Source organism: Lathamus discolor, chromosome 8 (genome assembly GCF_037157495.1).
Source record: "Lathamus discolor isolate bLatDis1 chromosome 8, bLatDis1.hap1, whole genome shotgun sequence".
In the NCBI taxonomy this organism is placed as follows: Eukaryota; Metazoa; Chordata; class Aves; order Psittaciformes; family Psittacidae; genus Lathamus; species Lathamus discolor.
Window position 1 is genome coordinate 20993896 of NC_088891.1, and position 21584 is coordinate 21015479.

General features: G+C 45.0%; 1 protein-coding gene across 5 annotated transcripts in view; it reads right to left on the reverse strand.

The window, feature by feature from the left end:
* NEO1 (neogenin 1) overlaps positions 1-21584 on the reverse strand; it is a 188016-nt gene that overhangs the window by 34191 nt on the left and 132241 nt on the right. For 4 of the 5 annotated variants that reach the window (XM_065689076.1, XM_065689075.1, XM_065689080.1 and 1 more), the window contains exons 8-11: positions 11675-11894; positions 5655-5809; positions 4970-5118; positions 4014-4152 (exon numbers count right to left, since the gene is read on the reverse strand). In XM_065689076.1, the coding sequence (XP_065545148.1) occupies positions 4014-4152; positions 4970-5118; positions 5655-5809; positions 11675-11894 (663 nt within the window). The remainder of the gene's footprint in view (positions 1-4013; positions 4153-4969; positions 5119-5654; positions 5810-11674; positions 11895-21584) is intronic. The other variant, XM_065689077.1, reaches the window with a different exon arrangement.

Consider the following 21584-nt stretch of genomic DNA (forward strand, 5'->3'; position numbering starts at 1 on the left):
CCACATATTGTACCAAGTTCTGTATTTTCATACACAAACGCTCTCTGCTATCAATCATTATGAAAGTACAAACCATTCTGGTTTAAGACGCTGTGTAAGAACTACAACATACAGCAGGTACTTTATGACATGCACTGACTGGCTTAGAGGCTTCCGTATCCTTGTTTGTCCAAGAACAAACTCACTTCTTATTCAGGTCTCTGCTCACTAAAGGTATCTAAATAACAAATAGTTTCCATTTAAAGGTACTTCCCATAAGCTCTAAGAAAAGAGATCACATTCTGTACTGTTCAGAATCAAATCTTTAATATTCATGATTGATTCTGAGAACCCCCATTTACAATTCCAGCCATGGATTCTGTGATCATGATTTTCTGTAACCGGAAAAGCTCAGGGTCATCTCGTCCCCGTGCTACCGAAGGGTAAAACGCATCACAAAAGCAGTTTCTGCTTTTAAACTTGGGCTCTTTGTTAGTCCTTTGCTAGCTGTAGCTACTCGCTGGTCACAACTGTGTAACTCCGTTAGACAAAAGGCAATGTGAACGGGAACCTGAGAGCACAGAAATCCTGTCACAGCACTTCAGACTCACAAGATGACATCAAAGGCAGAGATAAGGGTCCCTGAGGCTGCAGCAGAGTACAAGGACCAGGATGTAGCCCACAGGGTAAAGGCTGTTCTAGTCCGAATTATGTACTTCCCATATAACTCACCCCAGCTACAACAATACCTCGGAAAACACCCTCCAGTGCAGAAAGTGAAAGGTACACTGGGGTGGAGCTAAATAACTGCAAGTATGGTGGGGAGGGACTGTAGTGACAGGGCAAGGGGTGATGGGTTCAGAATGAAACAGGGAAAGTTTAGATTGGATATAAGGAAGAAGTTCTTTACTGTTAGGGTGGTGAGGCACTGGTATGGGCTGCCCAGGGAAGTTGTGTGCTGTGGCCTTTAAAAAGCAACACAGGTTAAGAGAAGAAAATGAAGTTAAGCTTTTTTTGCCGTTTGTTTCACATGGTTGGTGCCGACTTTCACAGCAACCTTAAGAAAAGACTCGAGTTTCCCAAGAACTGATTAATAATGAACATCCACATTGCAAATGTGGTGAGAGAAGGACAATCAGCAGGACACAGGAAAGGATACGTGCACATAGGTGTATTCATACACACGTATCTCGCCATGTGCACAGCTCATTTTATGTCAAGGTAAGCTTAGACTCAGACCAGATGAAGAGTTTAACCACGCCAACAACTGAAATGGATGTTCTATGGTTAAGGTCCTTTCCAACCCTAGCTATTCTATGATTCTGTGGTAGTCCACGCTTCGACAAGAAAGGCCTGACCTCATCTGGTACATTGTACACAGGTGACCACCCAGGCTGCAGGGCCATGATGTGCTGATGGCTCAGAGAGCTGTGATGACCCATAAGGACAATGTCCTCGCTCAGGGTGTGACACAGGGATCACATTTCCAGCTGTAACACACAATTGCTTCCCATAGATCAGGAGGATGATGAGAAGAGAGGTGATGCTTACATGCAGCACGTAAACTGTGGTTCACGTTGTAATACCTAAAAGGGTTACCCTGCAACAAACCAGTGTAACAGATCAGGAGCAAAAACCTACACAAGAATACGGAAGCTTGTTAAATAGAACCTAAAGGAAGGTCAGAAAGAAACCCCTGCAGGAGACACAGACAGTGCTTACAGACACCACAGAAAGGGAACACAGAAGAAAACACGTATCACCCATCTGGAAGGATTTGAGATTGAAGGGAGAGAGCAGCACAATGGGTTGTAAGGCTGTAAGCAGCACAATGGGCTGTAAGGCTGTAAGCAGCACAATGACATCCTTCAGAAAGCTTTAGAAAAACCATTTCTGTTGGCTAAATGTGAAAACTGAAGTTGGGCCAGAAAGAACTTCAGGAACACTTGAAAGTGACATTACAAGTAATAACAAACTGTTCTTCAAACAACTAAGAGCTGGAAGCCCTTTAGAGAAATTACAGAGTTAGTGAATGGTCAGGGTATGACAAAGGAAGAGATAAGGCCACAACATCTATCTTCTTTGTGCTTGTACTGAGTGAAAGGAAGAGGAGAGGCTCCATAATTACCCTTTACAAGGGACCTGCAGGATCTCTCCAACGGAAATGTCAACACAAGGGATTACAGAAAAGTCAGACAGGGAACAGGAGCGTGTGGCCAGGGTTAGCTGCTATCCATCCAGGATTCCACAAGGAACTTGGGAACAGAATGGCTCCATGGCAAATCTGTAACCTCTCACAAGCTACCCTGATAGCGCGAGGTGGCAAATTCAATGTGGGATTTAAAAGGGGTTCCATTTGAGAAGCTTCAAGTGGAAGTCAGAAACCTGTAGCAGGCAAATAAACTGAAGCTAGAATAAGTGTGAAATTCCCAGATACATGGAGCAGTAACACATATCTGTCACTTCTTACAGGGAAATTCTGCACTGCAGACCTGCTGGAGAGCTCTTTGGGAAGGGGATAGAAGTCCTTGCCTGAGCAAACAGCTGGTTCAGAGAGGAAAGAAAAGGTGGGAATGCACACGGTGATGACCTGTGGAGGTGCACCATGGAATGCACGGACACCCATGTGGCTCAACACACTGGGAAGTGATGAAAGGATGAGCAGTGAGGTGACTGAGGTAAGTGCAGACAAGGTCTGATGGTAAAGAACTGCAGAAAGACCTCAGCACGTTTAGTGCCTGGGTATTAAAGTGAGAGGTGAAGTTCACAGAAGATAACGTTATGCACATGTGAAAAAAGATCCCACCTCTACGAGCGAAACAACAGCTCTCAGCAGACCAATTCCACCAAGATTCTGAGCAAACTCAGCGCTCAGAATGAGCCAAGAAACAGGCCAATGCTGCTCATTACACACTTGCATCTTTGACACAATTTTACTCCCCTCTTTTAAAAGCAAAGGAGAAAAGAAACTGTAGCAGAAGTCAGGGAAGGGCACTGAAGGCTGAAATGGCTCCAGGGAAGGAATGGCTAACCATGTCTGTGACTTGGGAATCTGGGAAAGAGAGGGATGAGGGAGAACACGGCAAAGGTCTATGAAATGAGGAGCAGGACAGAGAGGACAGATGGACACTAAAACACAGCAGGCTCAGAACAGGCAAACGGGTGATTTTCACAGTAAGTTCATTGGTAGATCTTTGTGCGTTTGACGTTGTGGATGGTAAAAGCTGACGTGGGTTAGAGACCGTGCAGAAAGGGCTTCATACAAGAGCAACCGAGCTAGTAAATACACAGAAACCAGTGCAGGGTCAGGAAGTCCCCCAGAAATGAACTCGGGCACAGAGAATCTGGGACAACGCAGTTCTCTGCTCATTTGTTCTGGTTTGGGTCCCTCCTGGCGAGAGGATTCCAGGCTAGGCTCGTTTCTGCACTGACTGTTCTCACACAAGGGTCAACTTATCCATAAAAGTTAAAGTGAACGCAGATCATTCCACAGTTGACCACAGACCTATAGCTGCTCACGTCACCTCTTTATTTGCCTCACAGAACAGTTACCACTTTCTCTTTCATTATTGTATGCAATGGATTTAATAGTATCTGTGTCTAAACAGACACACAACTTCTTCCCATATGATCACAATTAAATAAAACCACTCCAAAAGCAGAACTCTGCTCACGTGTAAAAATATTGCAGAACCTGACAAATAATTTGGAGTCATTGCATTCAATACGGTTGGTTTTCTGACTGCTTTTAATACTTTGTAGACTCAATAACCCATGAAATAAGCTCCTGATGTTGAAATGAAGGACACCGTTGTTTCATAAGCAGAACACCTGGTACTTTTGCAGGTACAGTAATTTTCCTTCACCCAATGTGGAAAGCCCCCGGGGGAACTTTCAACCATGTATGGCCATATGCAACAGGGACCTTTTTAATAAAACAGGGCAGCAATGAACAAAGTCTGGTTAAAAATTCACTCAAAGGAAATGACTGGATAATTCCGGTAAAGAAAAAGACCAGGAATAAAGCAGCTTACCATCTGACAGTGTTCGCACAACAACATCCTGGGTGGAGACACCGGGGCCGTGCTTGTTGTATGCTACCACACGGAAACTGTACTCTGTGTATTTCTTTAACCCGCTAATGGTGTAGGAGAGTCCTGCTACATCAACATCCTGTTCATAAGGAAGCACACATGTGAGGTCAGAATCATCACTATTACACATGCCTTACAAGTTTGAGCAAAGCAATTCTTCAAGTCACCTGGCAAACCTGCCTGTTAGTAACAATTCTCGCTATGTGTTCAACAGCGGGATGCAGGAGTAGAATATTCCTCATTTTACCTGAGGAATATAACATTCCTACTTAAAACAGATGTCAAAACTTATCTTGAGAACTAACAAAAATACTCTTCCTGTAGCTTTTTTAAGCTGGAATCATACTCATATGCCATCAGAAGGAAATTAAATGGCTGGGATTAATCCTCCCAAAGCTGTGTTTATTCCCAGGTGGTGGCCTGTACTTCTACAGAGCATGCTGCATCCTCCCAGTAGAAATTTAATCAATAAGATGCTCCACACTATCAAAACATCCATCAGTGAATCAAAGAGCTCATGTAGTAAGAACAGTTCAAACTAAGGATCATGCTAAAAATCAGGAGTTAAACTATTTTACTACAAAACCATAAGCATCCTTTGCACTGTCTGAACCAGAGGGAAGACGGTTTTCATGAATATTTGCGTTCCCCTCTCATGATACGATGGACTTCTCCCAAAAGCTACTCTGTGCTGGTGAGTATCTAAATAAGTTTAATTCCAAGACATTTCATGCTGGATTTTTCACTTCTAACATCTCCTTGGTTTAGGCCAAAGGATTCAGCCTGTCACAGAGATGAACACTAGCTGCTCCTAGGAATTTAAGGTAAAAGCGTACTAAAAGGAAAAAGGCTGTTCCCAGCATTACACATCCCACAGGAAGGGCCCGGCTCTGTACCTGCTCGGTGTCCTGCCCCTTCTCCATGTAATAGAGTTTGTAGTTCTGGATTTCACCATTGCCTGACAGCGGCGTTTCCCAGGTCACAGTAACGGAGGTTGGGGAAGTGGCCGACGCTCGGATGTTGGGTGCTGGACCAGGAAGCTGAACTGAAACACAAGTGTGAAACTCTGCTCATCACTGAGCTCAACCATCACCATCTGCAGTAGCTCAGCATTTTAGCATCAGCTCCACTACCAGTTAAGGTAAAAAGGTGTGTATTTATTCACATTTCACACAGATTCATTGGGGCACTTAAGGTGGAACCCAATTTCTGAAGGAGATCCTGCTCCCAGGATCAGATTCCATTTATCCTGAATGATTCTAAGGAATGACAGACTTCACGTTTGCTTAAAGTTTCCTTTTTTGTCCCCTTTTTCAGTTAATGACCATTTAAAAAGGTTCTTATAACAGAAAGTTTAGATAATTTAACAAGGAATTTCCTACCAGCTCTTAATGGTGAGAATAAATCACGTAAGCTCATCAACTTGGAAAACCAGTTTGAAACTACGGTCTGCAAGTTGTTGGCTGCAAATACAGCTTTTAAGAGTACCTATTTATTCTGGGAAACATCAGGAATGAGAAAACCACCACCACCACACCATCGATCCCAAAGTCAGGAAGACTCCAGGTATTTAGCGCGTACCCTCAGGCTGAGTTGCCACTTTCAGTGGTGCCGAGCTCTCCCCAGGGCCATGCTTGTTCTGAGCCACAACTCGAAACACATAAACTGTTTCTGGCATCAGGTTTTGGATCATCACTTGTGTCTCTCCAGGACGACTTGTATTTTCGACACGTTCCCTTTGGGAAACAAAAGGGTTGGGCACAGCGACCATCACTGATTAGTAAGAGGGGTTTTGAGGGGTAAATAAAGGAACAGTTGCTCCTAAGATGTATCCCGTTTGAATACATCTAATGCCTTAACGAGGAGGTTATTTATACGGCAATGACTAGACAATAAAACAAGAATATGCAAAATAACGTGATAAATCGCTTCTGATTTTGTAACTTCTCTTCAGAACACAAAGATGCACTGACCTAAAAGGTTGAATTATACTCAACATCGCAAAACTCAGAGTAGTTTCTTTGTTATTCCAGTAATAGAGCACGGTAATTCAGTGACAGTTTTTCCTACTAGTCTGAAGCCAGAAGAAAAGCTGTTTCAGGAGCACACACAGACTCTGGGGAGGTTGAGGGCATTTCTGTTGATATTGTGGGGCTGCTTTTTGTGTGTTTGTCAAAGAAGCTTTCACTGCGTCTTGTGACCTCCAAACTTCACTTGGTTCCTCCCTAATATTTAGATGCTTTGCAAACATCCACAGCCTCTGGCGCGCGCACGCAGCTGTGGCCTTTCTGCTCTTCCCACACAGGCTGCGGGGACAAGAGCCAGCTCCGCTGCTTGGTCAGTCAGAGGTGGGAGCAGGAGCCACCCCTCAGCAGTGGTCACTGCTCGTGTTGTGGAAGCACCACGGCCTTGCACCCAGCACAGCTCGGGAAACTCCACTGGCCCTTATGGAGCTCAGGCCTGAGGGGGAGATTAAAAGATTAATCATCAACTGACTACAGCCTTTATTTCATAGGCACTGCTGCTGCCACGTGAACATGTGCAGAGCTGCGGCTGGGTGACGACATCTCCGTACCGGCCTCCCTCGAACAGCAGCTCCCTACCCCTGTAAATACAAGTAAACCCAGTGTTACTGAAGAAGAAATCAAACCCTTCCCCACTGAGAACATAAAGGGAAAACGTGCCTGCTCTGAATGCAATGCTTCCCTTTTGTCTGCTAGACTTCGTTTCACTCTACAGCAGAGGGCAGGCGATTCTCATCTCGACCATTAGCGGCTATTAAATCATTTTTAATGCAGAAGCCCAGGCATAATCATTCCACAGTCTCCCCTTCTCTACATTCCAGCCACGATGGGGCCAAAAGCCCCATTTTTAATTTATTTCTTTCTAAATCAACTGGTCTGGTTGATTTACCATAACCTGGGTGAAAACAGGATGAACTCCCTGCTTGTTTCTGCACTGTTACACTCTGTCTATACAGAGGGAGACTACTCTTAGAGTAACTAAACAGCTATTTGAACACAGTTTCTAGAACGTTCTCCTTCCTCCAAGTTGAGCTGAAATGACACTGCATAAACAGCTTAATTTAGATCAGATTTTTAGTCATTCCCTTCGTTAAATGAGCATCATCATCATCACACATTGATGTACACGCTTTTACACAAGGTTCCTCCTCTTTTCATGTTTATACAGTAGTTTTTGCAAGAAGGAAGCAAGACCCATGCTAACAAACTACTATTCCCCGCACAGACTGACACTGGGGGCAGGGAAAGAGAGAAACGTTTCCTTCGCTTTCCCAGTTCTCACCAGGGCAAAGGGCTTGCCTGAAAACTCATTTTCAGCTGTTTCCTTTAAGAGGTGCCCAAGATGCAATGATGGTATCGGAACACCCCAAGGAAGTGCCAGCTCATTCACAGCTGTGCTGCAACATTCACCTCCCAGTGACATGTGAGGTTTCTTGCATTTGCTGCCTCCAGTGTAAAGGCCCTCACTGATCTTCCTCACAAATCCCCATCAGCAATCCAAGGGTATTATTTAAAATCACCCCAAAGTGAAAATTATTTTAATGGAAAGACAACATTTCTCAATACCCTAAAGCCATGGCAACGGGTTGCAATTGGGACAGTAAGGAGGAACTGCAGCCTCCCCTCGCAATGGGATGCTCAAAATACAGGCAGATGAATTAATGTTGCATGAATCTCTCATTCCTGCCCTTCTGCGGGGAGCTGCGAGCACCTTTTATGAGCTCGGATGTGTTTAGGTAGGCATAACAGGTACCAAACCAGATGGTCTGCATGAATATCTCCATTACCAGACAGACCATTACGACTATTCTAACTCATTCCAGTTTAATCCCCAATTAAAGAGCTCTGTAAACTGGAGTGAAGGTTTAAAATCGCTCTCAAGTACCGAAGGGAAAAAACCTCCAGTTCAAAACCAGGAACGAAACCTGGAAATGCGAAGTTTCGAGTTACACTTGGATATAAGAATGACCCTTCAGGGAATGACTGCAAGGGAGGATCGTCTGTGCAGCCGCGTCAGCTGAGAGCCTGCCAGGCAGCTCTCAGAGACACTGTGACAGGGTGATCATACACAGTTAATCCCCATGTTCCGTGTTTGGAGCACACTGCGTTGAACCACGGCTTTAATACTGTTGGGCTATCTCACCCCCACGGTGTAATGTGCCCTCTTGTACTGCCCCTGTGCTAGCTGTTTCTTCTCTTTTTGTCCAAGTCTTAACAGTTTGGAGTTGTTCTGCTCAGTGCAGGTCTAAAGCTTCAGAGAATTAAACTTCCCCTGGCCCCCTACACACCTGAATTTCCATACCCTTCTCAGGGGAGCCCTCTTCAATCTGGCTGAAATAACTGAGTGACCATACAGTCTACAAGGACTCAGTCATTTCCCTCTGATCAGATTACTTCAGTCCTTCCACGAGTGTGACAATAAAGCCAGGAGACATCCATGTAATTGCCTCAATAAAAGCCACCCTGAAGTCATCAAGCCAAGGTGAAGATAATGCCACCTGCTGATGACACTCTGCAGGCAGTGACACCATCAGGAACCAGCCACCTTACAGCTGATTGTCCATGCTTTGAAATGCTCCTCTGCCATGAAGAGGAGCATGTTTTAGCAGTTTCTCTGCTAAAAGCAACCTCCATGTCCTGCAGAGCTTCATTCTCACCCCTCAGCAGACACTGCTCACTATCAAACCCAGCTTTAACCATTTCCAAAGCGCCAGAAGCAACCACTGCTGGCAGCATTGGCATTTTAGCTGCAGTTCCTTGTTTGTTGCTGCTCTTACAAATCTTTTGGAACATTCATCTCAGGCCAACAGTTTCTGCGAGCAGACATGGGGTTTAAAACATGAAACATGAATTTCTCTGGGCAAAGGGCACCTCTTGGTAGCAGAAGCAGTTCGTGGCACAAAGCCAACCTGCGGTGCAGGAAGAGCCTTTTGCAGGATCACCCATGACTATGAGGGAAACCATGTTCCTGTCACCTCACAGTCCTCTAAATCATAGAGCCGCAGGATGGTTTGGGTTGAAGGGACCCTAAAGCTCCTCCAGCTCCAACCCCTGCCACGGGCAGGGACCCCTTCCACTGGAGCAGCTTGCTCCAAGCCCCTGTGTCCAGCCTGGCCTTGAGCACTGCCAGGGATGGGGCAGCCACAGCTTCTCTGGGCACCCTGGGCCAGTGTTTCATTAGTCCAAAGGGCAAAGTTAAGGAACACCCTCCATGTTTCTGTGTGTGTCCCCTTTCACTGAACAGGTGAAAAGAACAGGAATGTAAATCAGCAGTGACTGAGGCAGCTGGCACCTAAGGAACCACACACATCATAGGTATGGGGGCTTGAGCAACCTGCTCTAGTGGAAGATGTCCTTGCCTGTGGCGGGGGGTTGGAACTGGAGGAGCTTTAAGGTCCCTTCCAACCCCCACCGATCTGTGATTCTACACTGTAGTATACACAGATACTGCTGGGATTCAAGTGCTCCTACAATTCACAGTATGAAGATGACTCTCTCCAGCCCTTAAGATGGGTTACAGATGTCAGGGTACCCAGCTAACCCTTTCTATCTTAGATGTAATTTTCTCAGTTTTCACAAGCTTGATTTAAAAGGTAAATAAATCAAATACTGAGCCTGATCGCTGCTCAAACACAAGCGAGGCAGAGACAACACTTTAGCTACTAAAAGGATCCAGTAATGCACACAATGAAAGCGGTGTGTGTAGGCAAAAATATAATGGTATGAGGAGATGGTACATCTGCACTTAAAACCATAAAAGATATAGGATCATATATAATTCAAGGACTAAAAAAGCCATCATTTAAGTAGCGTTTTATAGTGCTTAGAAAGAAAAGAGGGCTGCGCATCCAAGCTTCACTTCCAAATGTTCTGATTTCCAACTGCTTAGATGTATGCGATGCTCAATTTAATACCCAAGCAATGTTTCCATAAGGTCCAACCAACTGGTCAACAAGTACCATGTAACAGCAACATGCTAAACAGATTTTTCTCCCTTTTTAAGATTTTATTGTTCTTATTGTCTAAGTGCAGGTTGAAAGGCTGGATTTCAGAGTGGGTTTGTATCTGTGCAATGTGTGATACCAACTGTCTGCAAAAAACCTCCCCGAAAGCAAAGGAGCGGTGAGGTTGAGAAAATAGTGAGTATGTGCTAATAAAAGGCTCCCAGAGCCTGCTCTGAACCCTAACCCAGAAGGACACTCAAGCAAACACAGATCTCACTGAAGGCAACGGAACCACCTGCTTCCATCTAAGCACCAGGTTAAGTGTTTTGCTCTGTAAGGTTCTGTGGAGTACAGGAACCCAAGCCTGCAGGGCTGCTCTGCAAGAACTGGAAACAGCATTTTCTGCAGGCTGCCCTATAACCTTTTGATTCGTGCACCACAGATGAGATTCCTTTTACCCTTTGTTCTGCACATGCTCTTGGCACAAGAGGAGTATTTGCTAGATTTCTATAGTCTTGTATGTAGTGGATGTGTTGCGCTTCCTCCAAAGCAACACAGAGAGGAAGGGAGCCTTCTCCAGCAAACTGCTTTCTAAAAACCCAGTGGGTTACAACCAGGGATGTGGAGGAGGAGTGGCAAGAAGCAACAATGGCTGGCCAGATCCCACATTTCTTTCCTGTTTCACTTATAGTATCTCCACTACAACTGAGTATTACCCAAGTAAGGAAGAAGCAAAGCAACAGTGGTGAGGCAAAGAAACACCTTCCTCATTGCCTCAATTAATTGCCATGAGCCTGGACAAGGGGCCTGGCCACTGAATTGAGAGCCTGGCAATTCACTGCAAGTGGTGAGTTTTGTGTTCTCTTTAAATTACTTTCTCAACTTGGATTCTCACACTTTAGTAGGCAAGTAGATGTTATTTTTCTCTTGAGTAATGAATCTGATCAACAGGCTAATTTGCAATTAAGCATTGCTCAAATGACTGCTAGCTCTAAGTTCTTCAAAACCCTATCACACCAATTTGAAACTGTAATTCTGAGCAGTAGAGCCTGTCAGTAAGAAAAAGGGGTTGATTGAATTAAACCATTGGCATAGTATGTCACAAGTTCACAAATGCTTCAGATTCACGGCATTTCTATTGACAGGGATGACTTGAAGAGACTCAACATTTAACCAACACCAACCCCATGGATGTCTCCAGAATCAGACTCTGTGTCCAGAGCTTTAAAGCATGAAGTGACCTCTTGCTCTCAGTAGCACACAGTGTATCTGAAGGGTGTTTCCGGGCCCGTGGTGGATGGCATTTATAGCAGTAGCAGGGTTCCTGAAGAGGTGTTACTGTCTATGCTCACTCTTAGTGCCTAAGCGGGCTACTAAAAGCGGGTAGCAACTGTTTGCAGTCAACCAAAACCATGCACAAACATTGCCTCTATGACTATGTATATACGCAGCGACAAAGCAAATAATACACTTTGTTTAACCAGGGTGCAGGAGGGAAGGAAACACAACCCCCTCACCTCCATCAGACTTGGAGCACTGAGAGCTTTTACAGGTTTATAGTGCTTCTAAGCAAAGCTAGCGTGAAGAGTAGCAACGAAAGAGCACGAGCTGTGTTACACGTCGAGATCTTTACCTGTTTATACCTTCCTTGGTGTAGAAGATTGAATAGGTGAGGTTGTCTCCTTGAGGGTCAGATACGGGCGTCCGCCACGTCAGTCGGATGAAGCGAGTGGAGACAAGGGTGGCCACGACATCCCGCGGGGCTGAAGGCAGCGGTCCTGTTGTTGCTGGTGCTAGATGGTCATTAGTGGCACTGGTCAGTGAAGTGGGAGGTAATGTTGGGATGGCAACATCTTGTCATGTGCAAACATTGGGGAATATGAAGGGCAAACATCACCACGGGTTAAAAAAAGAAAACAGAAAAAGAACACAAAAGAAATAAACAAAACCACGATGGGAAACAAAAGAAAATGAACACACACAAAAAAGGCCATTAAACTGAAGGCTGACATGCGGGCAAAGGTACTACTGGAAACTAATGGGAATATTAAAGGACACGTCACTGTCGAGCAAGCAGACCAGATCTCCACTGTAATGGAAGTGGCAAGGGAAAGGGAAGGGTGAAGACTGGGGATACAATATGACCTCATCAGAGGACGTACCAGCGGCAAACAATTCCCATTTCCTTGTAAACCAGATGTAATACCCCAAAAAACCCACCCGACTCGTATTATTTACTCAAAAATACACCTAGACCCAAGGCTCTATTTCATTACCACGCAGGATTCAGTTATACTGATCTCAATCACAGAGACAGACAAACAGCCACAATTCATTTAAGAACTGCAAACTCATCCAGGTCGTGCAGTTAAACACTGAAGTCAATTCACATGGTAACCGCCTGGGTGCTGCCGCTGACCACGGTAAGATGTGGTGACAAACTTGGTATGGCAGCAGAAATGAAGACTTTCTCCTCAGCTCCACCAAGGGCACCGTTTCCTTTCCAACAACGCTCTTCCTCCCTCTCCTAATGTTTGACCTCATTTTACAGAGACATTAACAGGCAGAAACAACTCTTGCTTCAGATTAGATGACGACTTCATAAACATTTTTTGTGGCAAGTCATGTACATCTTCCTGTATTACCACGTTAAAGCCAGGGTAAAGCTCTGGGATTATTACATTAAAAGGTTGCAAGTTAACAGGCACGAGTTGTAGGGTACAAAAAGCTCTTCTCCAAATCCTATTAAAGTAATCCATCCGGTAAATCTAACAGTAATATTCTGAGCAGCTGGACCCCAATTACACAGAGTATTACAGGCAGCACAATTAGTAACAAAACCCTAAAGCTCAGGATACCCGGAATTTTTCTGTTTTCTTAACTACTTACCAGGCTTAAGCCACCTGATGCCCTTTTCCACATGGGAATCTATGCTGCCAAATACATTTATTCACTTATTATTTATATAAACTAACTAAAACTCCTCAGGCTTTCTGCAGAAAGCAGTTCAGCGCTAGCACAGCTTTAGCTGAGAGCTGCAGCATCTCCACCTAACGCACCACCGGAATATGTGTCTTGATAGACAAGGAGAAAACTGCACACAAAGAGGGGTGGCTAAAGCAGAACACGTTAATCTGCACAACCAGACCTGCAGGCAGACACACTGAGAACATCCTGGCTGCATGCAGAAGTCTTTCAACACCCACCTGGCTTTAAGTTGTAAACCCCCCCTTTACCAACAGCACAGCTACTTCAATGCACAAATCCCATATATCCACCGTTGCAGCTGACTGCAGGGGATGAATTTCTACTGTGTGGGCTTCCAAAGGAGGAAAGGCCAAACAGCAGCATCAGACTGATATCCTTCAGTACAGCAGCTGTCTTTTAGAGCTCTAAATGCAAGCCACGTACCTTCCACCACCTTACATGAACACTTTGGTTTCTCTTATTTGTGTCAGTCATATTGCCAGGTGACCCGCCTCAAACTACATGTTCTACAAGCTGCTTCTTGCCTATCTTTAAACATCATTCTATTTAGTAAAAATGTAATATAAATTTTTTTTTTTTTAATAATTCCATTGAACCAAAATGCTGAAGTTTCTCTAAGGAAAATATTCCCCTGATAAATGTTTAAACTTCACCTGCTTCATCAAAACCACATCCCATATGCTCATGTGTTTGTCTTTCTATATAATGCAATAGATCCATCTTCTCCTTAACTGATCTGCACGTGGTGCCTGAAGAACCTGCAGGCATCAGGATGAGAGTCTGGGAGAGCTGCCAAGAATTCCCAGGTTAACAGGAATCCGGCTGTATCCTCACGCAAGACTCAGACCCGGAACTCTTCCTCCTGCCGGCGTTAGAGTAGATTGGTCAAACGCACCAAACTACCGGCCTCTGAAACAAGCTGAACCACATCAAAGCACAGGGACTTGTGAATCCTATGAGGAAGCTCAACAACGAACAGGCACGAAAACTCACCCTGGGCAAGCTGCAATTAAATGCCAGCTCGGAAGCAATTTGGCACCGTTGAGAGCTGGGGAATGTATTTAGAAGACCAGGTTATTTCCTTTGCTTTTCTCCCCTTCTTCCCAACACCTCGAGTGCCATCGCACCCTGGTTTGTACCCAGCCGTGTGAGCAGAGGGCTCAGCAGTGCAGAGCTGTGGTGATGAGTTATTACACTAACATCAAGCTTTAATGCCAGTAAGGGAGCAGCTTTAGAACTTCAAGCTTTTGAGCATGGTGTAAAAAGTAACATTAACATGTATTTAATCACTTCGTATAAAGTACCTATGCTCCGGAATACTCTTTGCAGGCCTCTTCCTACACAGTTCCACATGGATCTCAGTCTCGAGCAAAGTATCAAATACACCTAATTCAGCAAGTGACAGGCTTTCCATGCTAAGTACATGGAAAACTAGTGACATTGCTGCATGCCAGGCGTGTACACAACAGATTTATCTTTGCAGCCACTGCTGACAGAGCAGTTTGTTCTAAGGGAGCAAGAAAAAGCCCTCATTCAGTTCGGCATCACACAACGGCTGTGCAGGTGAGGTACAGCATGTTGTCTTGAGCAGCATCTGGAAGAAGTCATTGAGCAGAAGAGCTGATGTAAATGAATCACTCCTTACACAGCAGCTCCACTGCAGCCAGGGCTGGGAGGGGAAAAGGAGGGTAAACAAATGTTGCTAAGAGGATACATTAAAAGTGCTGCAATGCCCTTCCAATCCTGGATCAATAGACAGGGAAAGTCACTGGCTTTATCCACGTCTAACAAAGTTAAGAAATAAGTTAAAACACAGCCAAACATCTCAAGCAGTCCTTTTTCTGCTTTGCACAGTGATTTTTCTAACATCTGGATTACACACTTCTCAACTCCCTTCTGTCAAGCCGCTCTTTCCAAGCGTTTCTTCTGAGCAGACATCGCCTATTGCAACTGTTTTATCAAAATGGTTTGCAGGGTGCACAAGAACCCACCAGGAGCTGGACTCAAGGGGTAGATTCAGGTTAGATCTAAGGCAGAAGCTCCTCCCTGTGAGGGTGCTGAGGCGCTGGCCCAGGGTGCCCAGAGAAGCTGTGGCTGCCCCATCCCTGGCAGTGCTCAAGGCCAGGTTGGACACAGGGGCTTGGAGCAAGCTGCTCCAGTGGAAGGGGTCCCTGCCCGTGGCAGGGGTTGGAGCTGGGTGAGCTTTAAGGTCCCTTCAACCCAAACCAGGCTGGGATTCTCTGATTCAAACAAATAACCATGACTGACGTCCCTAACTTGAACCATTCACTGGCAAACCCACAATGTTTTAAATTTACCAGCACAAGGCCACCCATGCCCATCAGTCTGACGCTCCGATGTCGTCCCCAGCCTCTAATCATGCACAGAAATGACCCCCCACACACTGCTCTTGGCATAATTCTCTGCAGCGAGATCACAACCCCTTTGCCCGTATCTCTGGTGCTGTTCTGTTATCAGCACTTCAGGATGCTGATGGGATCTTTTCAAAACAGCTCTGTCAAACATGCCACACCTGAAAAGCGGTCACTGAAATGCTCTGGTTGTGAGCTAATCATTAGAAATACTTTCCACATTGTCCAGCCCCTCCGGTTTAGATTTCCTTTTTCCTGCTTTTCTCCCTCCTGTGGTACATTATTGGCCTATTATGGTTTCCTCCAGCTCCGGGCAATAACATTCCAATTATACCATCGAATATACTACACAAAGGGGAAGCCGAATAGGAATGTTATCTGCTTCAGCTCTGCTGCTGTTACCTGAATGACCTGGGACAAGTCCAATTCCCTTGGCTACCCCATATGTACAGCAAGCATGCCACTGCTACAACCCACTTCAGGAAGGTGGTACTGAAATGGATGAAATTAAGCAGTAAAACACTTTAAGAACTACTTAGCGGCCACATTTAGACTATTCTTGGCCATATTTAAGGGCTCACCAAGTCACAGCGCATGTCCAGTGAGAGCAGCAGGGATTTGTGACCGAGGGTTGAGGCTACACTTACTTTGGAAGGCCACAGGAGAAGCATTGAAGGGTGAATCAGCTGTTTCTGAGAGCTGCACCTTCCTCTACAGGTTCCACTTTGGACTAGCTCTTTCCCTGGACGCTCAAGCAGGACCAGAGAGCCTCTTCCAGTTCAGTTTCATCCCAAAGACATGGACATCCAAGACCACTCTGAAGTGCAACTCAGCAGGTGAGGAAGAGGCATGGGTGGGAAATACCAGGGGTAGAAATGAGAACTTTCACACTGATGCACCCTGAGAGGCCACAGAGAGGTTAAGGAGAGAACAAGAGAGACCCAGCCAACAGGAACCCGGGGCAGAGAGCGGTCTATGTACTTCCACAGAAGAGACGGAAGCCCTCTTTAGAAGGCCTTCAGAATGGATTCTACAGCTTGTAAACATCCATGAATTCTTGCTTTCAGCCACAGAGATCTACCACAACTAAAACCAGCAAATTCCTCTTCTGTCAAAGGGCCCGTTGGAGGAAAACACGACCTAGGACACTCACCTCTCCAAACTCCTTCAGTATTGTAACTGTATGCCACAAGGAAGAAGTATCTCTGAGGCACCAACAGATTTAATTTTGACTGGGGGTATTTGGATAAAACTGTTTAAGCATTATAAAATATTTTTCACATAAACTGCTATTTTGCTGATTCCTGAAAGGTACTCGAGGCTTTCAGCCGTTTCTCTCACTTGTCCCTGGATGTGCTGTTCTCCTAAACTCAAGCTTTAGTGTATGGCATCACTCCTTCTGCTCTGGAATAGGGTTCAGCTTTGACCAGGATTAAGAAGCTCTGATAGCTCAGTCATAGTGATAACCATTGATTTCTTCTACACCCTTTCCCTTGCAGCATGTAAAAACCACAGCAGTAACTGGTCACAATGTGATAAGAAATAATGACGTAAGTCCATGCTATACAACTAGCCACTAAATTCTGCTTTCCCTAACTACTTTTTCCCTTGTTTTTTTTTTTTACTTGTATCAAATTGGCATCCTTCCTCAAGGGCTTAGTTCATAAATTTAGGAAGGAAGGGACATCATCTTATTTCTAGTAGTTTCCTGCATGATAACACAAAGAAAACCACGTTAACTGGCCCCAAGTTGTTCTTACAGGACAAACGCCTGCACCGCCGGAGCTGGTGCTTTGTCTCAATAGCTCAGCTATAACAAGACAATTACTTCCTTCCCTTGGAAAAACTAATTAAAGAAATCTATCAGACTCCTATTCTGCTGCTGTGAGGCGCTTTCATGCAAAGCTGAATGAGTGAATAAACAGGCACGGAAAGAAGAGTGGCTTAAACTGATTTCTGCTGTCTGTAACAGACATACACTTCCAGAAGCTCCTGGATTCCCTAACAACAGCCAGCAGCACCCCCCTTTCCCTGGTGTATGGCACAGATCTACATCTGCTCAATGCCACCACGAAAAGATTTAAAAAAAAGTATTTCAGAGAAAATTCAGAATGACACCAAGAATTTCACACAGAATTGTGCTTCCCGAGATGACTTAAACTGCAGGATGCTGCGGTGCTGCTCCGCGAGGAAATTTCGCAGAAAGAGAAAACCATGGCAGAACACTCAGACCAACACCTCCAGGAAAGCACAACCAGGGCCAGCTGGACAGGAAGCCGGCTATGCCTGGAATAACTCCTGGCATCAGAACTGCACACGGTTCAGAAACGCCAAGCACGTCTGCTGAGGAACTGACCCCACAAAGGTGGCTTCATGCCTACACGATGTGTAACAGGGATGTAGGACAGACCAGGGACAAGGGGCTCAGGCCTTCAAACACGCAAAGCTTTTATGGTTGACATTGCAGTGTTTGATACAGTCCTTGCAGTGAGGCACTAGTAATGCCTACCACTGGATATAAAGGACATTTGATACCAAAGCTGACAGAGGAATAGGAGGATCTTTGATGAAGGCATTTCTCCAGTGACCCGTTTATTTTGTATGACACGTTCACATGCCAACAGCATCTTCATGTCTGTTTCACCACTCTACCTGGGGAAAGAAACCTCCAAGCTGCCAGCATTTTCCAGCCCTGGGCATATTTCCTATGCACTTATGTGCCAGACTTACTAAACCCAGCGCTTTTAATGTCTGTGGTCTTTAAAATCCTTTTGACTATAATACACAATCAATGAGTGATGGGAAAACAAGGGGATGCTGTCTGGGAGCTTCTGTCTGCTGAACGGGAGAAATTCCTCTTGCATGTTGTGGAACTGGCTGCACTTACATATATAAACAGATAAAGTCCTGTAGTGGCCTTATGGCCTGGACTACAAAAGTAACTCACCCACTAGTTCAGAGATCACACAACCTTCTGTGCAGGCTGCATGGAGAGCTGAAGGTACTCCAAGGGTCTGACACATGCCAGGACTGGTTCAAAGGTGGCAGAACTACCCTTCCCCCTTGGGATGTGAAGAGCCACTGGATGGTCTCAACTGCTCATGAAACTGCTGCCTGAAACAAGGAGGAGTTGAAGCAACTGCTCAAGGGGACACATGACACCGACCATGGTGGCACAGTTGGGAGGACTGAGCCAGGCCAAACAGAAGCCTCCATCCTACCGCAAGAAGAAAGAGGACTGAGGATAAGAACCCAACACAGCCTTCACTGAATCACCTTTAGAATCACAGAATCTGCCAGGTTGGAAAAGGCCTTTTAAGATCATCACATCCAACCGTTCCCCAGCACTGCCAAGGCCACCACTAACCCATGGCACTGAGAGCCTCATCTGTGTGCAACCTCCCATCCTAAGGAGCAGACCATCCCCCAGATAAAAGCAACCCTCATCTTCCTCATGCAAGCAAATGGAGATGCTCACTGACGGTCTCTTCATCAGGGACTGTAGTGACAGGACAAGGGGTAACGGGTTAAAACTTAAACAGGGGAAGTTTAGATTGGATCTAAGGAGGAAATTCTTTCCTGTTAGGGTGGTGAGGCACTGGAATGGGTTGCCCAGGGAGGTTGTGAGTGCTCCATCCCTGGCAGTGTTCAAGGCCAGGTTGGATGAAGCCTTGTGTGGGATGGTTTAGTGTGAGGTGTCCCTGCCCATGGCAGGGGGGTTGGAACTGGATGATCTCGAGGTCCTTTCCAACCCTAACTATTCTATGATTCTATGACTTAGTCCTGCCTAAAGCACGCAGGCAAATGCCTTCTTTTAATTTTTTATTTTTTCAATTTAAATTGCCTTAAATTCATTTACATTCCCATGGGAATGAGAAGTGGTATTTACTCTTCACTCAATGCACACTACTGGCATAAAGCTCACCAAAAATGCATAACAAGCAAATGCCCAACTAATATCCAGTGACTGGGATTTTTAAGCATTGATTTGGCCCTATATACTAATGTAAAATGGACACTGATGGGCACTGAATAAATGGAGCCTGCATAAATATACTGATAAACACGTTCTGCCCGGAGCCTGTTTTGGAAAGGAAGTCATAAAACCTGCTCTGATAACAAATACTCCTCCCATTTTCATTTCACTATGAAATGCTTTGGTGTAGAGGAAGCAATTTGAGTTCTTCCTGCCTCATAAAGCCGCTGTTAAAAGGTGTGACAGAGCTATTGACGTAGTGCAGGCAGCAGGGAGCCCGCAGGGGGAGGCAGCAGGAACCCTACAGCTCTGATCAGATACTGGTGGTGCAGGGCAGGATGAGAAGAAAAAAGCCCTGTGTGTGTCTGGTCATGAGACTCACACTGTGAAAAAGGAGCACAAAAGCCAAACCATACCTGTACCTAGGCCCTGGGGAGTTTAACATTACTGCCAACAGGCTTTGTTATCGGAGAGAAATTCAAACCCTAACAACGTATTGCAAAATGATGGACAAAATCTTGAAGTTCTATAGTGAATAGTTCATCTTTTAAAAAGATTTAAGAAAACTGGAGGGGTTTTTTAACAGCCATTCTTTAAGAAGAGAGAGGAAAAACCTGAAACAAAACACACATACAGAACCCAAGGCGATAAAAATGCATGTAAATGCCCAAGAACCTGGTACAGGTTATCTTCCTCACGGAAATACTCAGAAACTGAACTCTTATGCAGAATAAAAAGAAGCTCTTAAGAACAGTAGAGCCTGCAACAGTGTGTTGTAATTTGACTTTATTAACAGCTGGAAAGCAATGATTTTATTTCAATGTGTTCTGTTTGAGCACAGCTCTTTATGGAGCAGTTACTAATCAAAATACTACTCATTTTTACATGCGAAGAGTCAGGCAAGATTGCTCCCTGAGCCTCAGGTTTCCCCGGGATGCTGCCCATCACTCATGTTATCACCTTGAGCAAATCACATTCCCAGTCTCACCCTCCATGTTTTTCGCACTGCTGTTCAGTTGTCACTCGCTGTTTGCACACCCAAAGTAACAGGGCCAGAGATGCTGTCAGCTCTAAAAACTACACATAATGAACAAGAACCATTTCAACCAGCCAGGTTCAGGGCTGCTTTGCCAGCAGAGCAGCACCACTGCACTGGTACCACCATCAACCTGCATTACCTGCCTGTTTAAGGATGTATTTGCAAAGAAACCCCATGGGGTTGCTGCTCTTTCTCTCTTTTCTCAGTAACAGCCTAAAATGAAAAAATCAACCCATCCTCGAGTTGCTACCATTCAACATGGCTTCTTGTAGGTAATTTTGATAACCCTTGGTTTTAAATTGCAGTATGTCATTTAAAAGACTGTTAAGACCCCTCAATGCTCAGGCTCTCTGCAGTTGCCATGCAGAGGTGGCTGCAGCACACACAATTTACCCCAGGGTCAGCCTACGTGCTTATCTCTGAGAAATAACTTGGATGGGAAAGAATTTCCCTTCATTTGGGATCTGCTGACACTTGAAGCATCTCTAGCACCAGCTCTGGCAAGCTGCAGCAGATGAGATGGAACAAGCTGTCTGGATGGTAAAATTGTACTCATTTCTGTTAGTCTCCTCATCAAACATCTGCTTATTTAAGTACTTCTGTACACACCCGGTGCACTCTGGTTTTCTTTACCTAGACTGATACATGTATTATTTATTTTTGCGTATTTGTGTAAAGAACACCCACCTTTCCTCTTTCAGGCTCTAAGCACGTACAGAGCAACGCTATCCAGTGTGGCACTGGAGAATGTGAGACACAAGAATTTGAGGTTATTCCTCAAGTGAGTCTATAGCAACAGGTGCAACACTTTAAGCCCAGATTACTCTGATCAATGACCATTGCTAAAAGCTTCCTTTAGCCCCTTCACTAAAGGTATGCCAAGAGGAGAACCACACAGAATGCATTTGTCTTTTAGAGACTTTGGATCCACAGCAAAGTTTCATTTTCATTTGGTGTGGAAGAGAGGCTATAGGAGAGGGGAAACAACCAATAAAGCAAGAAACCACCACACAGGCTATTTCTGACGCAGTGAGAACAGGGACAACTTGCGGCCAGTTTCAACAGTGAATGCCCATCATTAAAAATGGAATTTAGATTTGTTAGATTTCTTTTCTTTCCTTGTAAGCCCGTTCAGGTTATCTTGTCAAGACTGCTGGAAAAATAAATG